General features: G+C 38.4%; 1 protein-coding gene across 3 annotated transcripts in view; it reads right to left on the reverse strand.

Moving 5' to 3' along the window:
• Window positions 1-26,903, reverse strand: part of med23 (mediator complex subunit 23) — an 86,376-nt gene that overhangs the window by 45,860 nt on the left and 13,613 nt on the right. For all 3 annotated transcript variants that reach the window (XM_077220326.1, XM_077220325.1, XM_077220327.1), the window contains 4 exons: window positions 9,976-10,176; window positions 5,984-6,127; window positions 1,621-1,766; window positions 1,299-1,544 (listed from right to left, as the gene is read on the reverse strand). In XM_077220326.1, the coding sequence (XP_077076441.1) occupies window positions 1,299-1,544; window positions 1,621-1,766; window positions 5,984-6,127; window positions 9,976-10,176 (737 nt within the window). The remainder of the gene's footprint in view (window positions 1-1,298; window positions 1,545-1,620; window positions 1,767-5,983; window positions 6,128-9,975; window positions 10,177-26,903) is intronic.

The raw sequence follows: 26,903 nt of genomic DNA on the forward strand, positions 1-26,903 counted from the left end.
GGATGAAGTGCCTTATTGTTGAGGAGGAGGATGTGCTCTGGCCTCAGCCTCTGCTAGTCATGACACACTACTTGGTGGCAGAGCAGACAACTGTTGGTCTCAAAACGGATGATTATTACTTTTGCCAAATTAGTGGCATGAGAAACTGAGTCATAAAACACACCACTGAGAGCTTCCCTCTCAACAGTCGAAAAGTCCAGATGGGGACAAATGACTCTTGAGAAGGTCAGTGAATGCCAGCCATGAGACACCAGAGCACATCAAGAGAAGGTCATCACTGGGTTTCTCCTCTGCATCTCATTGTCCAGATGGACATGCAGATTTAAAATAGCTGAATTGACAGCAACTTTATAAGGTTGTGGCATGATGGTGTTCTCAAAGCAGACAAGAGCTGTAAAATGGATGAAATTATACACTAGTCACATTACTTGCAAAGGCAGGATGGGAAAATGTATTGTCACAATGTGTTGTTTGGCTGTGAATAAATGTGTCTTCAGCATTTCACACGACAGTTATCCCATAGTACTGGCTGGATGGACCCTAGTTCGAGTAGACCATATATAATTTGATGATTTAATCATGGCAGGTGAGACCGACAAAAAACTGGTCAGAAAATAAACTATGAAAAACATTAGATCTAAAATGACCAAGGTCATGTTGTGTTGATTTCAATCAAACAGTATCTCAAAGTATCTGAAGATTTAAAAAAGCTTTTTTTTAAAGTCTGAAGACAGCAGGAAAATTCAGTTCTTAACACAGAAAAAAAACACATATCTGTATCAGATCAGAAGAGGAACATCAACGAACTGACGTGATAACACAGGTGTGTGTGTATTAGATGTGTCACAGCGGCTTTAAATGTGGAGAGAATTACTCTTCAGACAGTGTCCATTTATACAGGAATAGAGATGCAGATCATGGGTCATCCTGTCATGACTCCTTACCTAAGGATGACCATAAATGTCTACAGTGACCAGCATCCAATCAGAACACACTAACCGGTCAAAAGCTTTGAATAATTACGCTTTTTAATGTTTGTCTAAAAAGTCACTTATTCTCACCAAGGCTGCATTTATTTGATACACTACTATTTAAAAGTAAGCAAAAAATCGTACATCTTAATTATTCCAGTCTTTGACCGGTAGTGTATGTGATTTAATGAACAGCAGATTTCAGACCACTGAGACTTTACAGTGAAAGCAGGTTATCATTGCGGTTATCAGTTATAGCGTCAAAGACACACATTAAAAAGGCCATTTGTAGTGTGTGTGTGTGTGTGTGTGTGTTTCTCCTTTCACCTCATCTTAGCGTGGACAGTGAGGGAGTCCAGCAGGTTCATGGGTAAGGGCGTGACGGAGCCGGACGCCATGCAGTTGGTGCCGGGCAGAGTGATGCGCATGCTGCCGTTCCCATAGATGGTCTCCACCAGGACGCCCATGGGCAGTGTGAAGCACTCGGAGTTTGTGGAGTACGCATTACACAGCAGAGCAATCTTATAGTCGTTCATCGGCAGACTCTTACTGCGCAGACTCTGCTGAAGAAACCTGAACACAGAGAAATGAAGCAGGTGTGAGTGAGTGAGTGAGTGAGTGAGTGAGTGAGTGAGTGCACATGTCTTACTCATGGTGCAGCTTGAGCGAGTGTGGGATGGGGATCTGGAGTTTGGAGTTGTCATTCTGAGCTTTGCGGTTCAGGTGGATCCAAATGCAGGTCATAGCGAATGCGTGAGTGGACTGGGGTTTGTTGATGTCCGGCACTGGAATACACTACACACACAACACACAGACACACACAATTCAACATGCTGTCAAGAAGCATATACAAGAGCCAGTGAATCATCTACACCGTTTCTTTCTTCTCTTCATTCTGAGCACAAAGTACTCGTGTGCATCATAATTTGAGTGTGGAGAAGAGAAGATTTTCATCTTAAATGTTAATGTGTCTTCTCTCTTTAAGTGACAATTACAAAGTAAAGATGTAACATAAATCTTTTTCATTATCAGTAGTGCAACAGAAAAAACATGATGCTTTTAACAATAATTCAGTAACTTTAAAATAAGGTTCATTAGTTAACATAATTTAACTACGGTAGTTAACATGAATTAATAATGAACTGTGCTTCTATAGTGTTTTAGTAATCTTTGTTAACCCATTTGAATAAATCAACATTTATTCATACATTATTAAAATCAAGAGTTGTATTTGTTAACATTATTTAATGCACTGTGAACTAACATGAAAAAACAATGACCAGCTGTATTTGTATTAACTAACATTAACAAAGATTAACAAATACAGTGACAAATGTATTGCTCATGGTTAGTGCATGTTAGTTAATACATTAACTAATGTTAACAAATTAAACTTATTGTAAGGTGTTACCAATAATTCTCCTCAAATCTGTGCATTACTGATTAGAATAGTTTCTCTAGACTGGTTAGTAGTTGTCTATGACTTCAGTTTTTTAAATTTGCTGAAGGATATCTTTCATGTTAGTGTGTCCAGCGAATGCTCTGCCATGAAAGTGCTTTATGTAGCAGTCTGGAAAGTTAGGTAGGACATTGTTTTCTGAAATAAATAATAACAACTTGTTCACCCTGATTCCCTGAAATTGCGTAAATCCGTCCAATAAGATCAAAGCTCCCATTTGCCAAATTTCATGTTCGAAATGCATCAAAGGGGTCGCGAGCGTCCTTCAGTCAGTCATGGCCTAATGGTAACAGAGTTGGACTGGTGACCCAAAGGTTGCTGGTTCGATTCCAGTACCGGCAGGAATATGACTGAGGTGTCCTTGAGCAAGGCACCTAGCCCCCAATTGCTCCCCGGGCGCCACTCAAGGCTGCCCGCTGCTCCGGGTGTGTGTATCCACGTTTGCAGTGTGTGTGTGTTCACTACTCACTACTCTGCTCCTAATGTGTGTGCACTTACTTGGATGGGTTAAATGCAGAGGTCAAATTCCAAGTATGGGTTACCATACTTGGCCATCACGTGTCACTTTCACTTTCACTTTCACTTTTCAGTGGTGCATGAGCTGCCGTTACACAGGAACAAACAGCAGGATTTACAGGGATCTGTCAAACCAACAATACATCCAGACTCCTCAGCTTGATTGATAGAGAAATCTTTAATGCTTTCCTCTGGGCGAGTAGCTAATTGCCTTGTGCTCGTTACATCTGTTAGTTAAACGACTGTCTGCTGGGCAGTGGCAGCACATCTGTCATCATTCACAGATGCTGTGGGCTAATGGCTGGAAAACAGCAGCTTGTCTTTCATCAGCTGTCCTGCTGGGGCTCGACACACGGACCAGCGTAAAGCTAACAACTCTGACGGTTAAAAGAGTAAACACTGCGTGCGAACATCTCATCACACCAACTGCCTAAACGACTATTTTAGCCAGCCAATATTGGCAGCACTAATGGCAGATGGCTGATACGGTTAGTCTGTCTGTTGACTATATGGTACCTTTAAAACATTCAGGTGGGAATTCACTAAACTGAATCTGCTGAAAGCGTATTTTATTCGCATGCAGTGCCTGTGCTGCTTTAGTGCCTGATTCACGAAAGTAATTACACAGATCAGGCAATGGGACAATGTTTGCTAAACACTATTTGCACGGTGCAGTTTGGATCTCAACATGATGAAAGTGGCCTTTACTACACCGCACATCTGGATAAATGGGCAATTATAGCGCTATTTTGCATCATCTGCATCAACATTGGCTGGTTTACTGCGCTCATGATCACTAGGAAATATACACAAACATCCCTTTATATAAATGCTCATTTATCAGCTGCTTTCAAGTGGCACTATTAGCGTGATGAGAGGCAAAAAGCACAGTTTTGTGAATAAAGCTCAAACAGTTATGAGCATAACATACATAAAAGAGGCGTGTTTGAGCAAAATGTAATGATAGATAATTTAAAGTCCCCCTATAGTCAATCATTTTATCCCTTAAAGCTCACCTTGGATCATCAAAATGACATATTTCAACTTTTTTTTCCTTGAATGAAATGTCTTCATGCCTTAAAATATATTGAATGTAACACGACACCCTTGCCTCATTTAGTATACACGGTAGTTTGTGACGTCAGAAACACCAGCGATTTCAAACCGTGTTTTTGAGACTGTCTTTGGTTCACTGCAGTTTTAAGGAAAAAATACTCAGCAATGGTGTTGACTTACGAATTTAAACATGGTTTGTCTTAAATCGATAATAACACCACTTAGACATATAAACAACATTGAAAGTTTGATTTTCACCACAGGGGGATTTTAAATATTCCGGGCACAGTGTTATTTCAGTGCTGATCGTGCCTCCTTCACCTAGTTTGCCAGTGATTAGCGAATAATGGTGCACATTATCGGAATTTCAGCTAAATCCTGCTTGCAAAATCAGATCAAACTTCCACTGTCAGTAGTGTAGAGATGCATTAAGCACTGCTTACACAGAAGACACTTTCAAACCAAGCCGCTTTCTGTTGGCGAGCGCCTGAGCAACTTATATAATGTTTCTTTTTGTTGGATTTTTTCTTTTTTATTGAAATAGGATAATATATAGGGGTGTGAATCGTCACTGGTCTACGATTCAATTCGATTGCGATTATCATGTCAACGATTCGACTCGATATCACGATGCGTTGCATCCTCACTTTTGAATATTACTGCACATGCCTAAATTTTCGTCAATGAATACAAGCAGTCAATATGAACTCCATGTTTATTTGATCTGCTCCAAGAAATTACACTTCCTGAATGTAGCAACAAACTAAATTTAAGGCTATTTAGAACAAACACTTGTAAATACTAAAACTAAAAGTGTACTCAAGTTACAATAACGCTCACAGACACTCGCATGCACACTCGCACGCATGCAGTCTCACGCACACACAGGTTTGCAGCCGAGCACGCACACACACAAGCTCACACACTGTACATTTTTAAATAGTGAGTGCATTTTTTATTGCTCTCTTTTGTTTCGCCATTTTATGCTAGCGCGAGTAGCGCGTTTGTGACGAATGACATCAGAGAAACGTAAGTAGGATATAATCGATTATGGTCTATTACTGAATCGATGCAGATTCGTCCATGTCCATATCGCGATACATCGAAGATTCATTTCAACAGCCCTAATAGCATAGAGAGCTGACAGGTGAAGTGGGAGAGGGGGGACAGGATTGGGAAAGGGACCTGAGCCAGGACTCGAACTCGGGTCGCTTGAACCGCGGCTACAAATCGGAGCGCTGCTCACGAGGCCATCAGCTTCCACATGAGCAACTCTAATATGAGAGAAATACAAACTAAACTCCTGATCGCACAAATTCCTATAATTATGACTAAATTACGTTGAGCACTGGTAAATTTGACTGCATTTGTTAATCCAAATGAAGTTATCTCCTTTGTCCTCTTATGCTTTTGACTTGCTTAGTTGGGGACACTTAATATTCAACCATATTATTGATCTGCCTGCATTGACACCATAATATATGAGAACTGAACTGAGCTGAGACTGCCCACACTGTGTATCACAACTCTTTTGATTTGATTTGTGTGTCCCGTGGCCCCTTTCATTTTCCAGAACATCCGCATTGGTTTCTACTGGCAATCACGTTGGTATGCCTACACCAAATACAACAACAGCAAGACACTACTAGCATTGATGAGGCAGGGGCAGAAATATAGCATTCTGCCATGTGAGGCTTTATTTCCGGCTATGTGAAGTCCAATCAGTGCGTTCAGACTGACACAGATTTCAAATTGTGTGAGCAACACGTCCCCACTGCATCCCAGAGACTGTGGCACTGAACTGTGCATCAAAGCGTCTGCTAAGTGTCTGCTAATGACCGACTGAATGACCGACTGAATAATAGAGGTGTAACTCGCTAGCAGAGCAGCCACAAATACATGAAGCCTGGATCAGATGACCTTAACCAACAGCATGTTCAGAGTGTCACATTATGAATTGATGAAGCAGAGCCTCGTTCACCTCTTTCTCGGGATACAGCAGGTCGAAGAGCTTCATGACGGGCAGAAAGTCGGCGAGAGCGTTCTTCTGGATGCTCCCGGAGATGAACTGCAGCAGGACCCACATCAGGTGATCCCGGCCCTTGATCAGGCCCCGGCCCGCCAGCTGCTCAGAACAAACACACGGTCACTGAAGCACAGGCCAGAAAGGAGAACAAGTGTAATTCACATGCGAGAATGTGTGCTTTTGTGTGGCTCTGTCCCAAATGGTGCGATTCATGTAAACTTCCGGTCAGTCCCGCTTGGCCTGATTTTGTTCGAAAGGACGTCATACCAGTTTGCGCTTCGATTTCACTTGACGTATTTATAGGGGCTTTCACTTTTAATAATTCTTTTAACAATTTTTTAACTTTTAACTTTTTTTTTACTTTTAATTTTTTAACAATTCATTTTGTTCAGTCTGTGGTGTAAAAATGTTGCATTAGTAATTAAAGAAAAACACTTCAGCAAACCATGGTCAGGTCAAAGTGTCTGAATAATTTTTGGTCCCAAATTTTTATTTTACTGGTAGTCCACTGTATGAAGAATTTTGGGGTATAATATTTCAAAGTTTACTTTATTTTGCTCTCCTCACTTACATAAATGAACTATAGTGTCCTGCACACACTAGTAAAAATTATATCTGGTGTCTGAATAATGTTTGGTTTGACTAAGTATGAAATAAATAGCTACCTTACTACATTGTTAAAGAAATTGTTCTCGCAGATATCAAAATGTAATCAACCTCATGAAAATTTCAACAAGCCTGTATGACTTTCTTTCTACAGTGGAACTGTAAGATGTTTATTGTATCTCTTTTCCACACAATAAAAGCATTTCTTAAGCAGGAGCTCAAGCTCCACAATGGCCAAAAGCCTCAAGGAAATATTACACAAGTAGTTTATATGACTCATGTGCTGTTAAAGGGTTAGTTCACCCAAAAATGAAAATTATGTCATTAATGACTCACCCTCATGTCGTTCCAAGACCGTAAGACCTCCGTTCATCTTCGGAACACAGTTTAAGATATTTTAGATTTAGTCCGAGAGTTTTCTGTCCCTCCATTGAAAATCTATGTACGGTATACTGTCCTTGTCCAGAAAGGCAATAAAGACATCATCAAAGTAGTCCACGTGACCTCACGGGGTTAGTTAGAATTTTTTGAAGCATCAAAAATAACAAAAACGATGACTTTATTCAGCATTGTATTCTCTTCCGGTTCTGTTGTCAATCCGCGTTCATGAGGCCAGTGACGCTTCTGACGTAAGACGCTGCTGACGTTTTATCTGGTGCGTCCGTGTATTCGGGTTCAAATAAATATGTCTGCAAGTCTGCAAGTCTTCCCCTGTGTCGAAATCCTTAGACATGTTTGCAAAGATTGTTTTGTTTACAGCGTGCGTCTCCCTCAGACTGTTAACGAAGCTCGGGCGCACCAGATAACACGTCAGCTCGTCTTACGTCAGCGGACTCATGAACGCGGATTGACAACAGAACCGGAAGAGAATACAGTGCTGAATAAAGTCGTCGTTTTTGTTATTTTTGGAACAAAATGTATTTCCGATGCTTCAAAAAATTCTAACTAACCCCCTGAGGTCACGTGGAGTACTTTGATGATGTCTTTATTGCCTTTCTGGACAAGGACAGTATACCGTACATAGATTTTCAATGGAGGGACAAAAAGCTCTCGGACTGAATCTAAAATATCTTAAACTGTGTTCCGAAGATGAACGGAGGTCTTACGGGCTTGGAACGACATGAGGGTGTGTCATTAATGACATAATTTTCATTTTTGGTTGAACTAACCCTTTAAGTCTACTGAAGCAGTGTTATGTTGAAGCTTTAAAATCTCATTTGCACTGGCTTTTGGCCATAAAAAAAATTGCTCTTTTAGTTGCATCATCCCACAACTGATGTTTTAGCGTCAATGAACATCACTGGATCTTCCGAACATCAGAGCCAGTCTGAATAAGCCGTCTATCACTTTACATTGTGTTGACATTTTTTATTCAGAAATAAACTATCTGCGAAATTAGAGGTAACACTTTAGGTTCATTAGTTAACATTAGTTAACTACATTAGTTAACATGAACTAATAATGAACTGCACTAATACAGCATTTATTAATCTTTGTTAATTTCAACATTTTTTAACACTTTACTAAAATCTTGTTAACATTAGTTAATGCACTGCGAACTAACACAAACAGCTTTATTTTATCAACTAACATTAACAAAATGGCAAATTACTTGCATACATGCTCTTTTTTGAAAACCAAGTCTAAAATTTCTGGTTTTAATAAATTTTGAGAGAATATTTGGGGGATGATTGCAAAAATGTCTATGTGGTGTAACCGTCAAAACTTTGTACCAAATAATTGATTTTGTTTAAAAAAGGTGAAATTCTCAATAAAACACCATATCAGCTAGTTTGGCATAATCTTACATTAGAACTATTTATCAGTAAATAAAAGTAAATGGAACACCATTGTTGTGAATATTATAATTAATTTGGGGAATCATGTGTGTCAAGTAAAATTCCTGAAGTGTCAAGGTGGGGTAACCACCATTCAAGGAGTCATTTTGTTAATATTGTGTAAGAAGACGATGTGACAGGAAATTATATCACAGAGATGGACACCCGGAGAAACTAACTGCTGCATGCAAATGTTTTTAACTCATTTTAAAATGTGAGATAATTTGCAATTTTAGGGTACGGTCAGGTATTCTTAAGTATATGTCAAATGGTATGACCCCGGGAATACATTGATAATTCATCATTATTATAAAAATTATTATTAACTTTAAAAATTACAATTTAAATATTACCACCAAGGTCACATGATTACATGAAAGGGGGGATGACATGAAACTGAAATGTCAAATGGTGTAACCGGTTACACCTATTGACTCCTATTTCAAGCCTTTCTGTTAGGGCCCAATTAAGTCAAATATCACTAGTTTATGATGCTGATTAAAATTTTTATGTAAACTAACCTACTATTTGGAACTCTTTTGAAGTGTTCAATGTAACCAATGTAACCTCATTGGTTCTTGTGGAAGCTCAAACGTGCAAGAATGAACCTCATTGGTTCTTGCAGAAGCTCAAACGTGCTGCGTAACAAGAATGAAGCTCATTGGTTCTTGCGGAAGCTTGAATGTGCTGCATAACATGAGAATGAACCTCATTGGTTCAGTCAACAAACAATTTCTTCAACAAACAACGGCCTTTGACTCTAGAAGCAACATGGTTAGGTGGTGTAACTGTTTTTTGTCAATTGGTGTAACCAGTATCTTTCATAAAAATATAATTATATACAGGAAAAACAAAGATTATTTAGAAAACAGAGGTGTTTTCAGTATATGTCCTGCCAAATATTGCAAAAACACATTAAAAATTACATTTAGAGATAACTAATAAAATCTATTTTCGTGTGATATATTAAAATGAAGTATTTATTTCTAGATGTACACTTACATGCCATCTAGGTGGATAAAATATTTAATATTTCTCATTCTTTGGCAGTTACACCATTTGACACATTCAGGTACATTCAGTCTTGACTTTTCATTTTTAATTACATAACATCAACATAAATACACTATGTACATTTTAACATACCTGATGCATGCTTTTAAAACAAGTTTTTACAAGATTTCCGTATCACAGCAATCTAAAGCATCGCAAAAAAAAAAAAAAACGCTGAACAGTGGACACGGCTTAAAAACAGCTTGAATTTGGGTGTTCGTTGCTATCATATAATTTGGAATATATCTCACATGAGTCTTACGGACTACTGATATCATAGGGTTGTGGCGTTCTCTGTTGTTTTTGGAGCTTGGCCACTTTGAGCTGTCATTGTGAAGACAGTAAGGTTTGGATCGGAGTGAGTAGGCAGTTCCTAAGTCTAAGTGGTGCTATTGAAGAGGAGGAGCTGAAGTCAGGCTTTGGGACATGGCCCCGTGTCTTGAAGTGCACCTTCTGATGTAGCGACAGCACCATGTGAGGGAAGCTGGCGAACTGGAAGAGCACGAAGAAGATGAGCTGGCTGGAGAGGTGTTGCCACAGGAGCTGACTGGTGCCGCCGTCGTCGAACTGCTCCTCCGTCTCCGACCGCTCCATGGCGTACACCACCAGGTCCACCAGCTGGTCCTCCAGAACCGGGCATCTCTGCTTGTGCTGTGGTGGACAGAGACGCACTCTTACACAGAACACAACCACTGCACACACACACCAGTAACTGGGCTGTGATATCACGTCATACACCGCTGAACCACACACGTTTGTCACACATGCGTGCCCCATTTCTTACTCTTACTCAGGTTATTTCACACTCACTGGATAATTAGTATAAGTACTTTAGTGTACTAGTAGGCCTAAAACTATAATTTTCAGCATCTATCCGACTTCCTCCTCATCACTTCAACACTATTAGAGAGGCCAGACGGATGAATAGGCAACACTGACATGTGAATAAGGTGCTGATGCCAAGGTTAATGTCAGAAACTATTTTGAAGGCAAAAATTTCATTAGCTTAAAAAAATAACAAAAGAACGAAAATGCGAGCGGAATCATAAATTAGTATAAAAACTACAGTTAAAGGATTTGTTCACTTCAGAATTAAAATTTTCTTATAATTTACTCACCCCCCCACATCATCCAAGATGGTTATGTCTTTCTTTCTTCAGTTATAAAGAAATTAAGGTTTTTGAGTAAAACATTCCAGGATATTTCTCCATATAGTGACTTCAATGGGGTCCAACGGGTGGAAGGTTCAAATGTGAGTTTCAGTGCAGCTTCAAAGTCTCGACACGATCCCAACCGAGGAATAAGAGTCTCATCTAGACAAACCATCTGTCATTTATAAAGAAATAAACATTCACATACTTTTTAACCACAAATTACGTAATCACGTTGAAAGGTCATGAGTGATGTAGGCGGAAGTATTGACCGAGAGTTTACAAATACAACATGCAAAGAGTCAAACACCATTTACAAAAAATAAATAAAAATAAAAGGTAAAAACGGTGTTGGATGATTTTGAAGTTGGGGGAGAAAATGAGATGGAGTTTTTCGCCCAACGCTACATTTCTGAACCGGAACACGCGTGACCTTTCAATGTTATTACGTAATATGTGGCGCATCGCAGAGCTAGTGCAAGACCAGCATTTGTGGTTACATTTTTTTTTTAGAAAATGACAATGGTTTGTCTAGATAAGACTCTTATTCCTTGGCTGGGATCGTGTCAAGACTTTAAAACTGCACTGAAACTGATATTTGGACCTTCAAACCGTTGGACCCCATTGAAGTCACTATATGGAGAATAAATCCTGGAATGAATAAAGAATAAAGAAATAAAGAATAAAGAAAGACATGAACATCTTGGATGATGTGGGGCTGAGTAAATTATCAGGGAATTTTAGTTCTGAAGTGAACTAATCCTTTAAAGTTAAAATGACCAAAATGGTCAGATTATTTACTGCAAAAAAAAAACAACACTAATTTATGTGACATTTCAATAATATTCATAAAATAAAAGCCCTGGTTCTGACATGAAATCTATCAATTTATAGATGGGTGATTTCTGTAGTTTAGTTTGAATAAATGAGGAAGTGTCAAGTTCTGAAACCTACTGACTGTTCTCATGATCTACACTGATTTACTAGAGTAGATCGATGAAGCTCTGATTTCTCATGATCTACACTGATTTACTAGAGTAGATCGATGAAGCTCTGATTTCTCATGATCTACACTGATTTACTAGAGTAGATCGATGAAGCGCTGATTTCTCATGATCTACACTGATTTACTAGAGTAGATCGATGAAACGCTGATTTCTCATGATCTACACTGATTTACTAGAGTAGATTGATGAAGCTCTGATTTCTCATGATCTACACTGATTTACTAGAGTAGATCGATGAAACGCTGATTTCTCATGATATACACTGATTTACTAGAGTAGATGATCTACACTGATTTACTAGAGTAGATCTAGAGTAGATCGATGAAACGCTGATTTCTCATGATCTACACTGATATACTAGAGTAGATCGATGAAGCTCTGATTTCTCATGATCTACACTGATTTACTAGAGTAGATCGATGAAGCTCTGATTTCTCATGATCTACACTGATTTACTAGAGTAGATCGATGAAGCGCTGATTTCTCATGATCTACACTGATTTACTAGAGTAGATCGATGAAGCTCTGATTTCTCATGATCTACACTGATTTACTAGAGTAGATCGATGAAGCTCTGATTTCTCATGATCTACACTGATTTACTAGAGTAGATCGATGAAGCGCTGATTTCTCATGATCTACACTGATTTACTAGAGTAGATCGATGAAGCTCTGATTTCTCATGATCTACACTGATTTACTAGAGTAGATCGATGAAGCTCTGATTTCTCATGATCTACACTGATTTACTAGAGTAGATCGATGAAGCTCTGATTTCTCATGATCTACACTGATTTACTAGAGTAGATCGATGAAACGCTGATTTCTCATGATCTACACTGATTTACTAGAGTAGATCGATGAAACGCTGATTTCAAATAATCTACACTGATTTACTAGAGTAGATCGATGAAGCTCTGATTTCTCATGATCTACACTGATTTACTAGAGTAGATCGATGAAACGCTGATTTCTCATGATCTACACTGATTTACTAGAGTAGATCGATGAAACGCTGATTTCTCATGATCTACACTGATTTACTAGAGTAGATCGATGAAACGCTGATTTCTCATGATATACACTGATTTACTAGAGTAGATCGATGAAGCGCTGATTTCTCATGATCTACACTGATTTACTAGAGTAGATCGATGAAGCGCTGATTTCTCATGATCTACACTGATTTACTAGAGTAGATCGATGAAGCGCTGATTTCTCATGATCTACACTGATTTACTAGAGTAGATCGATGAAGCGCTGATTTCTCATGATCTACACTGATTTACTAGAGTAGATCGATGAAACGCTGATTTCTCATGATCTACACTGATTTACTAGAGTAGATCGATGAAGCGCTGATTTCTCATGATCTACACTGATTTACTAGAGTAGATCGATGAAGCGCTGATTTCTCATGATCTACACTGATTTACTAGAGTAGATCGATGAAACGCTGATTTCTCATGATCTACACTGATTTACTAGAGTAGATCGATGAAGCGCTGATTTCTCATGATCTACACTGATTTACTAGAGTAGATCGATGAAACGCTGATTTCTCATGATCTACACTGATTTACTAGAGTAGATCGATGAAGCGCTGATTTCTCATGATCTACACTGATTTACTAGAGTAGATCGATGAAACGCTGATTTCTCATGATCTACACTGATTTACTAGAGTAGATCGATGAAGCGCTGATTTCTCATGATCTACACTGATTTACTAGAGTAGATCGATGAAGCGCTGATTTCTCATGATCTACACTGATTTACTAGAGTAGATCGATGAAGCTCTGATTTCTCATGATCTACACTGATTTACTAGAGTAGATCGATGAAGCGCTGATTTCTCATGATCTACACTGATTTACTAGAGTAGATTGATGAAGCGCTGATTTCTCATGATCTACACTGATTTACTAGAGTAGATCGATGAAGCGCTGATTTCTCATGATCTACACTGATTTACTAGAGTAGATTGATGAAGCGCTGATTTCTCATGATCTACACTGATTTACTAGAGTAGATCGATGAAACGCTGATTTCTCATGATCTACACTGATTTACTAGAGTAGATGATCTACACTGATTTACTAGAGTAGATGATCTACACTGATTTACTAGAGTAGATGATCTACACTGATTTACTAGAGTAGATCGATGAAACACTGATTTCTCATGATCTACACTGATTTACTAGAGTAGATCGATGAAGCGCTGATTTCTCATGATCTACACTGATTTACTAGAGTAGATTGATGAAGCTCTGATTTCTCATGATCTACACTGATTTACTAGAGTAGATCGATGAAACGCTGATTTCTCATGATCTACACTGATATACTAGAGTAGATCGATGAAGCGCTGATTTCTCATGATCTACACTGATTTACTAGAGTAGATCGATGAAGCTCTGATTTCTCATGATCTACACTGATTTACTAGAGTAGATCGATGAAGCTCTGATTTCTCATGATCTACACTGATTTACTAGAGTAGATCGATGAAGCGCTGATTTCTCATGATCTACACTGATTTACTAGAGTAGATTGATGAAGCGCTGATTTCTCATGATCTACACTGATTTACTAGAGTAGATCGATGAAACGCTGATTTCTCATGATCTACACTGATTTACTAGAGTAGATGATCTACACTGATTTACTAGAGTAGATGATCTACACTGATTTACTAGAGTAGATGATCTACACTGATTTACTAGAGTAGATGATCTACACTGATTTACTAGAGTAGATGATCTACACTGATTTACTAGAGTAGATGATCTACACTGATTTACTAGAGTAGATGATCTACACTGATTTACTAGAGTAGATCGATGAAACACTGATTTCTCATGATCTACACTGATTTACTAGAGTAGATCGATGAAACGCTGATTTCTCATGATCTACACTGATTTACTAGAGTAGATCGATGAAGCGCTGATTTCTCATGATCTACACTGATTTACTAGAGTAGATTGATGAAGCGATGAAACGCTGATTTCTCATGATCTACACTGATATACTAGAGTAGATCGATGAAGCGCTGATTTCTCATGATCTACACTGATTTACTAGAGTAGATCGATGAAGCGCTGATTTCTCATGATCTACACTGATTTACTAGAGTAGATCGATGAAGCTCTGATTTCTCATGATCTACACTGATTTACTAGAGTAGATCGATGAAGCTCTGATTTCTCATGATCTACACTGATTTACTAGAGTAGATCGATGAAACGCTGATTTCTCATGATCTACACTGATTTACTAGAGTAGATCGATGAAACGCTGATTTCTCATGATCTACACTGATTTACTAGAGTAGATCGATGAAACGCTGATTTCTCATGATATACACTGATTTACTAGAGTAGATCGATGAAGCGCTGATTTCTCATGATCTACACTGATTTACTAGAGTAGATCGATGAAGCGCTGATTTCTCATGATCTACACTGATTTACTAGAGTAGATCGATGAAGCGCTGATTTCTCATGATCTACACTGATTTACTAGAGTAGATTGATGAAGCGCTGATTTCTCATGATCTACACTGATTTACTAGAGTAGATCGATGAAGCGCTGATTTCTCATGATCTACACTGATTTACTAGAGTAGATTGATGAAGCGCTGATTTCTCATGATCTACACTGATTTACTAGAGTAGATCGATGAAACGCTGATTTCTCATGATCTACACTGATTTACTAGAGTAGATGATCTACACTGATTTACTAGAGTAGATGATCTACACTGATTTACTAGAGTAGATGATCTACACTGATTTACTAGAGTAGATGATCTACACTGATTTACTAGAGTAGATCGATGAAACACTGATTTCTCATGATCTACACTGATTTACTAGAGTAGATCGATGAAACGCTGATTTCTCATGATCTACACTGATTTACTAGAGTAGATCGATGAAGCGCTGATTTCTCATGATCTACACTGATTTACTAGAGTAGATTGATGAAGCTCTGATTTCTCATGATCTACACTGATTTACTAGAGTAGATCGATGAAACGCTGATTTCTCATGATCTACACTGATTTACTAGAGTAGATCGATGAAGCGCTGATTTCTCATGATCTACACTGATTTACTAGAGTAGATTGATGAAGCTCTGATTTCTCATGATCTACACTGATTTACTAGAGTAGATCGATGAAGCGCTGATTTCTCATGATCTACACTGATTTACTAGAGTAGATCGATGAAACGCTGATTTCTCATGATCTACACTGATTTACAAGAGTAGATCGATGAAGCGCTGATTTCTCATGATCTACACTGATTTACTAGAGTAGATCGATGAAGCGCTGATTTCTCATGATCTACACTGATTTACTAGAGTAGATTGATGAAGCGCTGATTTCTCATGATCTACACTGATTTACTAGAGTAGATTGATGAAGCGCTGATTTCTCATGATCTACACTGATTTACTAGAGTAGATCGATGAAGCGCTGATTTCTCATGATCTACACTGATTTACTAGAGTAGATTGATGAAGCTCTGATTTCTCATGATCTACACTGATTTACTAGAGTAGATCGATGAAACGCTGATTTCTCATGATCTACACTGATTTACTAGAGTAGATTGATGAAGCGCTGATTTCTCATGATCTACACTGATTTACTAGAGTAGATCGATGAAGCTCTGATTTCTCATGATCTACACTGATTTACTAGAGTAGATTGATGAAGCGCTGATTTCTCATGATCTACACTGATTTACTATAGTAGATCGATGAAGCTCTGATTTCTCATGATCTACACTGATTTACTAGAGTAGATCGATGAAGCTCTGATTTCTCATGATCTACACTGATTTACTAGAGTAGATCGATGAAACGCTGATTTCTCATGATCTACACTGATTTACTAGAGTAGATCGATGAAACGCTGATTTCTCATGATCTACACTGATTTACTAGAGTAGATTGATGAAGCGCTGATTTCTCATGATCTACACTGATTTACTAGAGTAGATTGATGAAGCTCTGATTTCTCATGATCTACACTGATTTACTAGAGTAGATCGATGAAGCTCTGATTTCTCATGATCTACACTGATTTACTAGAGTAGATCGATGAAACGCTGATTTCTCATGATCTACACTGATTTACTAGAGTAGATCGATGAAGCTCTGATTTCTCATGATCTACACTGATTTACTAGAGTAGATCGATGAAACGCTGATTTCTCATGATCTACACTGATTTACTAGAGTAGATCGATGAAACGCTGATTTCTCATGATCTACACTGATATACTAGAGTAGATCGATGAAGCGCTGATTTCTCATGATCTACACTGATTTACTAGAGTAGATCGATGAAACGCTGATTTCTCATGATCTACACTGATTTACTAGAGTAGATCGATGAAACGCTGATTTCTCATGATCTACACTGATTTACTAGAGTAGATCGATGAAACGCTGATTTCTCATGATCTACACTGATTTACTAGAGTAGATCGATGAAACGCTGATTTCTCATGATCTACACTGATTTACTAGAGTAGATCGATGAAGCTCTGATTTCTCATGATCTACACTGATTTACTAGAGTAGATCGATGAAACGCTGATTTCTCATGATCTACACTGATTTACTAGAGTAGATCGATGAAGCTCTGATTTCTCATGATCTACACTGATATACTAGAGTAGATCGATGAAGCGCTGATTTCTCATGATCTACACTGATTTACTAGAGTAGATCGATGAAACGCTGATTTCTCATGATCTACACTGATTTACTAGAGTAGATCGATGAAACGCTGATTTCTCATGATCTACACTGATTTACTATAGTAGATCGATGAAGCTCTGATTTCTCATGATCTACACTGATTTACTAGAGTAGATTGATGAAGCGCTGATTTCTCATGATCTACACTGATTTACTATAGTAGATCGATGAAGCTCTGATTTCTCATGATCTACACTGATTTACTAGAGTAGATCGATGAAGCTCTGATTTCTCATGATCTACACTGATTTACTAGAGTAGATCGATGAAACGCTGATTTCTCATGATCTACACTGATTTACTAGAGTAGATCGATGAAACGCTGATTTCTCATGATCTACACTGATTTACTAGAGTAGATTGATGAAGCGCTGATTTCTCATGATCTACACTGATTTACTAGAGTAGATTGATGAAGCTCTGATTTCTCATGATCTACACTGATTTACTAGAGTAGATTGATGAAGCTCTGATTTCTCATGATCTACACTGATTTACTAGAGTAGATCGATGAAACGCTGATTTCTCATGATCTACACTGATTTACTAGAGTAGATCGATGAAGCTCTGATTTCTCATGATCTACACTGATTTACTAGAGTAGATCGATGAAACGCTGATTTCTCATGATCTACACTGATTTACTAGAGTAGATCGATGAAACGCTGATTTCTCATGATCTACACTGATATACTAGAGTAGATCGATGAAGCGCTGATTTCTCATGATCTACACTGATTTACTAGAGTAGATCGATGAAACGCTGATTTCTCATGATCTACACTGATTTACTAGAGTAGATCGATGAAACGCTGATTTCTCATGATCTACACTGATTTACTAGAGTAGATCGATGAAACGCTGATTTCTCATGATCTACACTGATTTACTAGAGTAGATCGATGAAACGCTGATTTCTCATGATCTACACTGATTTACTAGAGTAGATCGATGAAGCTCTGATTTCTCATGATCTACACTGATTTACTAGAGTAGATCGATGAAACGCTGATTTCTCATGATCTACACTGATTTACTAGAGTAGATCGATGAAGCTCTGATTTCTCATGATCTACACTGATATACTAGAGTAGATCGATGAAGCGCTGATTTCTCATGATCTACACTGATTTACTAGAGTAGATCGATGAAACGCTGATTTCTCATGATCTACACTGATTTACTAGAGTAGATCGATGAAACGCTGATTTCTCATGATCTACACTGATTTACTAGAGTAGATCGATGAAACGCTGATTTCTCATGATCTACACTGATTTACTAGAGTAGATCGATGAAGCGCTGATTTCTCATGATCTACACTGATTTACTAGAGTAGATCGATGAAGCGCTGATTTCTCATGATCTACACTGATTTACTAGAGTAGATCGATGAAGCTCTGATTTCTCATGATCTACACTGATTTACTAGAGTAGATCGATGAAGCTCTGATTTCTCATGATCTACACTGATTTACTAGAGTAGATCGATGAAGCTCTGATTTCTCATGATCTACACTGATTTACTAGAGTAGATCGATGAAGCTCTGATTTCTCATGATCTACACTGATTTACTAGAGTAGATCGATGAAACGCTGATTTCTCATGATCTACACTGATTTACTAGAGTAGATCGAATGAAACGCTGATTTCTCATGATCTACACTGATATACTAGAGTAGATCGATGAAGCGCTGATTTCTCATGATCTACACTGATTTACTAGAGTAGATCGAATGAAACGCTGATTTCTCATGATCTACACTGATATACTAGAGTAGATCGATGAAGCGCTGATTTCTCATGATCTACACTGATTTACTAGAGTAGATGATCTACACTGATTTACTAGAGTAGATCGATGAAACGCTGATTTCTCATGATCTACACTGATTTACTAGAGTAGATGATCTACACTGATTTACTAGAGTAGATCGATGAAGCGCTGATTTCTCATGATCTACACTGATTTACTAGAGTAGATGATCTACACTGATTTACTAGAGTAGATCGATGAAGCGCTGATTTCTCATGATCTACACTGATTTACTAGAGTAGATCGATGAAACGCTGATTTCTCATGATCTACACTGATTTACTAGAGTAGATGATCTACACTGATTTACTAGAGTAGATCGATGAAACGCTGATTTCTCATGATCTACACTGATTTACTAGAGTAGATCGATGAAACGCTGATTTCTCATGATCTACACTGATATACTAGAGTAGATCGATGAAGCGCTGATTTCTCATGATCTACACTGATTTACTAGAGTAGATCGATGAAGCGCTGATTTCTCATGATCTACACTGATTTACTAGAGTAGATCGAATGAAACGCTGATTTCTCATGATCTACACTGATATACTAGAGTAGATCGATGAAGCGCTGATTTCTCATGATCTACACTGATTTACTAGAGTAGATTGATGAAGCGCTGATTTCTCATGATCTACACTGATTTACTATAGTAGATCGATGAAGCTCTGATTTCTCATGATCTACACTGATTTACTAGAGTAGATCGATGAAGCTCTGATTTCTCATGATCTACACTGATTTACTAGAGTAGATCGATGAAACGCTGATTTCTCATGATCTACACTGATTTACTAGAGTAGATCGATGAAACGCTGATTTCTCATGATCTACACTGATTTACTAGAGTAGATTGATGAAGCGCTGATTTCTCATGATCTACACTGATTTACTAGAGTAGATTGATGAAGCTCTGATTTCTCATGATCTACACTGATTTACTAGAGTAGATTGATGAAGCTCTGATTTCTCATGATCTACACTGATTTACTAGAGTAGATCGATGAAACGCTGATTTCTCATGATCTACACTGATTTACTAGAGTAGATCGATGAAGCTCTGATTTCTCATGATCTACACTGATTTACTAGAGTAGATCGATGAAACGCTGATTTCTCATGATCTACACTGATTTACTAGAGTAGATCGATGAAACGCTGATTTCTCATGATCTACACTGATATACTAGAGTAGATCGATGAAGCGCTGATTTCTCATGATCTACACTGATTTACTAGAGTAGATCGATGAAACGCTGATTTCTCATGATCTACACTGATTTACTAGAGTAGATCGATGAAACGCTGATTTCTCATGATCTACACTGATTTACTAGAGTAGATCGATGAAACGCTGATTTCTCATGATCTACACTGATTTACTAGAGTAGATCGATGAAACGCTGATTTCTCATGATCTACACTGATTTACTAGAGTAGATCGATGAAGCTCTGATTTCTCATGATCTACACTGATTTACTAGAGTAGATCGATGAAACGCTGATTTCTCATGATCTACACTGATTTACTAGAGTAGATCGATGAAGCTCTGATTTCTCATGATCTACACTGATATACTAGAGTAGATCGATGAAGCGCTGATTTCTCATGATCTACACTGATTTACTAGAGTAGATCGATGAAACGCTGATTTCTCATGATCTACACTGATTTACTAGAGTAGATCGATGAAACGCTGATTTCTCATGATCTACACTGATTTACTAGAGTAGATCGATGAAACGCTGATTTCTCATGATCTACACTGATTTACTAGAGTAGATCGATGAAGCGCTGATTTCTCATGATCTACACTGATTTACTAGAGTAGATCGATGAAGCGCTGATTTCTCATGATCTACACTGATTTACTAGAGTAGATCGATGAAGCTCTGATTTCTCATGATCTACACTGATTTACTAGAGTAGATCGATGAAGCTCTGATTTCTCATGATCTACACTGATTTACTAGAGTAGATCGATGAAGCTCTGATTTCTCATGATCTACACTGATTTACTAGAGTAGATCGATGAAGCTCTGATTTCTCATGATCTACACTGATTTACTAGAGTAGATCGATGAAACGCTGATTTCTCATGATCTACACTGATTTACTAGAGTAGATCGAATGAAACGCTGATTTCTCATGATCTACACTGATATACTAGAGTAGATCGATGAAGCGCTGATTTCTCATGATCTACACTGATTTACTAGAGTAGATCGAATGAAACGCTGATTTCTCATGATCTACACTGATATACTAGAGTAGATCGATGAAGCGCTGATTTCTCATGATCTACACTGATTTACTAGAGTAGATCGATGAAACGCGGATTTCTCATGATCTACACTGATTTACTAGAGTAGATCGATGAAGCTCTGATTTCTCATGATCTACACTGATTTACTAGAGTAGATCGATGAAACGCTGATTTCTCATGATATACACTGATTTACTAGAGTAGATCGATGAAACGCTGATTTCTCATGATCTACACTGATTTACTAGAGTAGATCGATGAAGCGCTGATTTCTCATGATCTACACTGATTTACTAGAGTAGATCGATGAAACGCTGCTTTCTCATGATCTACACTGATTTACTAGAGTAGATCGATGAAGCGCTGATTTCTCATGATCTACACTGCAAGCAGGGTTGGAGGAGTCACTCTGTCTACTCAGAGTTTTCAGTAACGCAACTGGAGGGCAAAACATCCATTAAACTGCAACACAGGTCTGTCAATTTTCCATCTCAAAAGAACAAAAACAAAAATATGTGAACAAAATGCATTTTGTGCACTTGTGATCCACATACAGCACAAGCTACAGTATTTCAATCACTAGAAACAGCGGGACGTTCTAAAACGCTTAATGTGAAAAACACTTAAAGTGATATTAGAAGTGATATCAGAAGATCAAATTCAGTACACGCCTTATTGATGATGCACACTATATACAGGAGAGCAGATGTGTGTTGTGTTTATATTCAGGGTTCATCTGCTTCCCTGTATATACTGTGCATCATTCATAAGGCGTGTACTGAATTGGATCTTTAAATAACACTAATAGTACTTGGTGAAAATGACTGGTGGTCAATTGTTTTGCTCTCCAGCAGGGAGAATAAGGGCGTGACGTGAAAACTATGAATCTCTGGGGTTTGTAGCTTTTGCACTCCCTTTTTTAGTTTGTACGCCTTCTAATCTGTGCTTTTATTCCAAATATCTGACCAAATTTGTCTTGTGCAAATTTGCAAAACAAATGAGCTAAACTAAATAAGCAGCTATTCCCCAACCAAGGGACAGTTACAGACCGTCTGCACATGATAAACATGAGCTGCTGTATTGACTGAACACACAGAGCATATTCAACACGGCCCCACGACAGTCACAGGAGATGGACAAACACAAATGGGACACGCTTCACAGCAAACACACTCACACACCACTGAAAGCATGGCGTGAAGATGCTCACAGAAGCCCTGATCGCGAGGGAAGCTGCAGTGCATCTGCAGGACAGTGACGCCCCCTGGTGCTGGCGGGACAGAAGTGCACCAGGAGCATGTCAGGGATGATCTGATCCCTGTTCCCATGATGCACTGCAGCCTCCCTGTAAGAGACATGCAGGGACTGATCTATCAGCGGCGCTGGGTGTGTCTGCGCATCTGTCAACGCTTTACTGATGCTGTTTGTTTGCTATGTTTAAAGACCCCGTGAAATGGAAGTTTTCTCCACTGTATTTACTATTGAAACAGGAAGGCAGGATCTCTCCACTTTGTTCTTAAAGTCCCCCTGTAGTCAATAATTTTATCCCTTAAAACTCCTCTTTGATCACCAAAATGATTTTTTCCTTGGATAAAATGTCTTCGTGCCTTTAAAGTTGAATGTAACTCGACACCCTTGTTTCATTTAGTATACGCGGCTCTATGAATATGCAAAAGAGCCCCGCCTCCACTCACTCACACAGCTCAGAGATCCACTCGTTGACGATCAAACGTTGATCTGATTGGTTACAAGGTAGTTTGTGACGTCAGAAACACCAGCGATTTCAAACCGTGTTTTTGAGACTGTCTTTGGTTCACTGCAGTTTTAAGGAGAAAATACTCAGCAATGGTGTCGAATTATGAATTTACACATGGTTTGTCTTAAAGCATATTAAAAACACCACATAGACATATAAACAACATTAAAAGCTGGATTTTCACCACAAGGGACTTTAACCTAAGAGCGGATGCGGCCATTTGTAACTTGAATGTGATGACGGATTTCTGTAGGCCAAAACCCAGAAACGAGTTGCATTTGAGCACTTCTGGCTCCATCATTCTGAAGTCAGTGGGCTTTTTGAAATAAGGTTTGTGGTGAACACAAGCTCAAGTGTCTTGAAAAAAAGCGATTGCTAACAAGTTACTAAATGGGACTACAAAGGCTTTCAGACATTTAACGCCATCACGCCGAACAGCTACAAACTCATCTACTAACTAGTCGCCTTCACAGCCTCGTTGTGTTTATAATCAACCTATTCTAACTGAAATGTTTTAAATAAAGACTGGAAGAGTTTAATGGTGACACTGAAGTCATGTGACCGTGGTGTAGCTCATTTATAACCAACGTTTAGCTTTTGACTTCAAAATTCATTAAGGGTGTGTTCCTTTGTGAAGAGTATCATGATGTAAGTCGCTTTGGATAAAAGCGTCAGCTAAATGAATAAAAATGTGTAAAAAATGTGTAAAATGATGAACAAAACCCTTGAGAATCAGAGAATCCGACTATTTTCTGCAATGGAAAATCCTATTGGATTTTTGTCAGGGTGATGCGACCTTATGCGCTGGCCTACAAAAACACTTCATCACCTCAGCGCTTTATTTAAAATTCCCCTGTGGTGAAAATCCATTTTTTAATTTTGTTTATATGTCTGTGTGGTGTTTTAATATGCTTTAAGACAAACCATGTGTAAATTCATAAGTCGACACCATTGCTGAGTATTTTCTCCTTAAAACTGCAGTGAACCAAAGACAGTCTCAAAAACACGGTTTGAAATCGCTGGTGTTTCTGACGTCACAAACTACCTTGTAACCAATCAGATCACCGTGTGATCGTCAACTAATGGAGCTCTGAGCTGCTGTGAGTGAGTGGAGGCGGGCTCATCTGCATATTCATAGAGCCACATTTACTAAATGAGGCAAGGGTGTCTAGTTACATTCAAGAGATTTTAAGGCAGAGGTCTTCAATCCTGCTCCTGGAGGGCCGGTGTCCTGCAGAGTTTAGTTCCAACCCTAATCAAACAGACCTGAATCAGCTCATCAAGCTCTTCAGGATCGCTTGAATACACAATGGCAGGTGTGCTGAAGCAGGTTGGAACTAAACTCTGCAGGACAGTGGCCCTCCAGGAGCAGGATTGAAGACCTCTGTTTTAAGGCATTAAGAAATTTTTTCATAGGAAAAAAACAAATATATTATTTTGGTGATCAAAGGTGAGTTTTAAGGGATAAAATTATTGACTACAGGGGGATTTGAATAACGTTTAAGTGCTCGATCAATGGATGAAGCAATGAACACTATATACACCAAGGTTAACAGAGCATGTGACCCGTTATCAGACAGCGGCACTCATTTAATTCCCTACCTGATCATGTGGCATTTATATTTAAGGGGAGAGACATTCTCGTTTTAAAGAGCATTTCATTGGACAAGCATTTGCATACACCCCTGTGAAGTCATCAATATTTTAGTCTGCTTTCCAGGAAGAAAAATCTTTAAAATGTAAAACGTGCATGTCTGCTAAAACATATTTTGTCAAGGTTTGTAAGTATATCACCATATAGATGAGCTCAAAAGCAATTGACTAAAATATACAAAGCTCTAAATTTGATTTCATGGGGACTTTTAGAGCATGATGAAGGTCAGCTGGTGCATGAATGCTGATTATCATCTCGAGGAGAGGTGTTACCCTGCGTGTGGGAGTGAACCGTCTGCATTGAGCACCACGCAACACCCAGAGAGAGCCAATAAACAGCAGCAGGACACACTAGACAACAGCACACACACACACACACAAACAGCATGCGGCGATCAGGGCTTGAAATTAACAGATTGTCTTCATTCTCAGGTACGCTTTATCGTCCCTGTAAGAGGGACAGTGATGTGTGTGTTTGGCCCTGATGGCTCACCTACACCGAGACTCACTGGGTTTCCACATGAACTACTGTTTGTGCAAGGTGACCGTTCACCAAAAACCATCATTTACTCCCCCTCTTGTGGAACACAACGCTCTCAGAGTAATCTCCAAACAACAGGAAGTCAATGGTCACCAAATCTGTATGGTTCCCAAAGTTCTTCTTTTAAGTTCCACAGAAGAAATTCATAGAGGTTTGAATGACATGAGGACGACTAAATGATGACGGAATAACCATTTTTGGGTGAACGATCATCATTTGGTTTTGTCATTTCTTATCTAATGATGGGAGATTAAGGGTCAGTCTCAGGAAAAGGCACCATGACTTCCTACTGATGTAATTAACATCATCATCATCATCATCATCATCATCATCATCACACTATTATTAACAGACGGAAATCTTGTTTAGTGGGGAATGTAAAAGAAAAGCATTAAATGTTTGTTTGTTTGTTTCTAAATCTGAATATGTCCATACACAAAAAGAAGAGTGGAAATAGAAAGAATTTTAAACCGAATTCTACCTATATTTTCTTTTGGAAAATTAAGATATTTTCTTCTGTAAATTATAGTGTATTTTTTCTCTTCAAAAGATGATTTTCTTTAAGGTGGCAACATCATACAATGATTTAAACTCAAGTTTCTCTGTCGTCATCAGTATTCTATTAAATACACTCTTTCTCTCAACAGGCTCAGGATTTTAAAATAAAATGTGCCGTTTGCTAGTTAAGCTGTTATTAGAAATGTTTACACTGATCTTCAACCCCAAGACATTTTGAATGGGTTATTAATTATGCATGAGCTAGTTAACTAGTGATTAATTACAATGTGAGATTTATTACAAGGCACTTTCAGAAACTCACATAACTAATAAATAATGAATGCTACCATAATGGGCATGTGTTAGTGGTGATAGGCTAGCAATGCTCTTCCCACATATAGTGGTTTAGGGTACGGGTGTAACGGCACACAAAACATGACGGTTCGGTACGTACCTCGATTCTGAAGTCACAGTTCAACGTGTCTCCACGACAGCAGGGGAAATTAACCAATCCATGCATCCCTCTTTTATTTATTAAACAGTGGTTTACTGAACAAACTAAGCCTGCCTTTAAATAGAAAAGTGTCAACACACACCGCAGCTTATGCTGCTGTTGTAATTGGGGGAAGAGATGTGAAGGACTTACACTGCAAAATATGTTACCAGAATATTTTAGAATAAGGTTAGAATTATTTGGCTCTCATTCCAATCCACTCTGTCTATTTTTATTTATTATTCAGTGAAGTCTGTGAAGTTAAACAGAGACTCACTTGCTGTCAGGATCATACTTTGTGCATGCCAAATGGAAATGTGTGTGATTTACTTACAAATGTTACAAATTGACAAAGTATATGGATATAAAGGATACTGTCCCAAGGAAACTCAGATTTTGAAATAAT

This window comes from Siphateles boraxobius, unplaced genomic scaffold (genome assembly GCF_051911475.1).
Source record: "Siphateles boraxobius isolate OS27281-9 unplaced genomic scaffold, OSU_SipBor_1 8, whole genome shotgun sequence".
NCBI classification, from domain to species: Eukaryota; Metazoa; Chordata; class Actinopteri; order Cypriniformes; family Leuciscidae; genus Siphateles; species Siphateles boraxobius.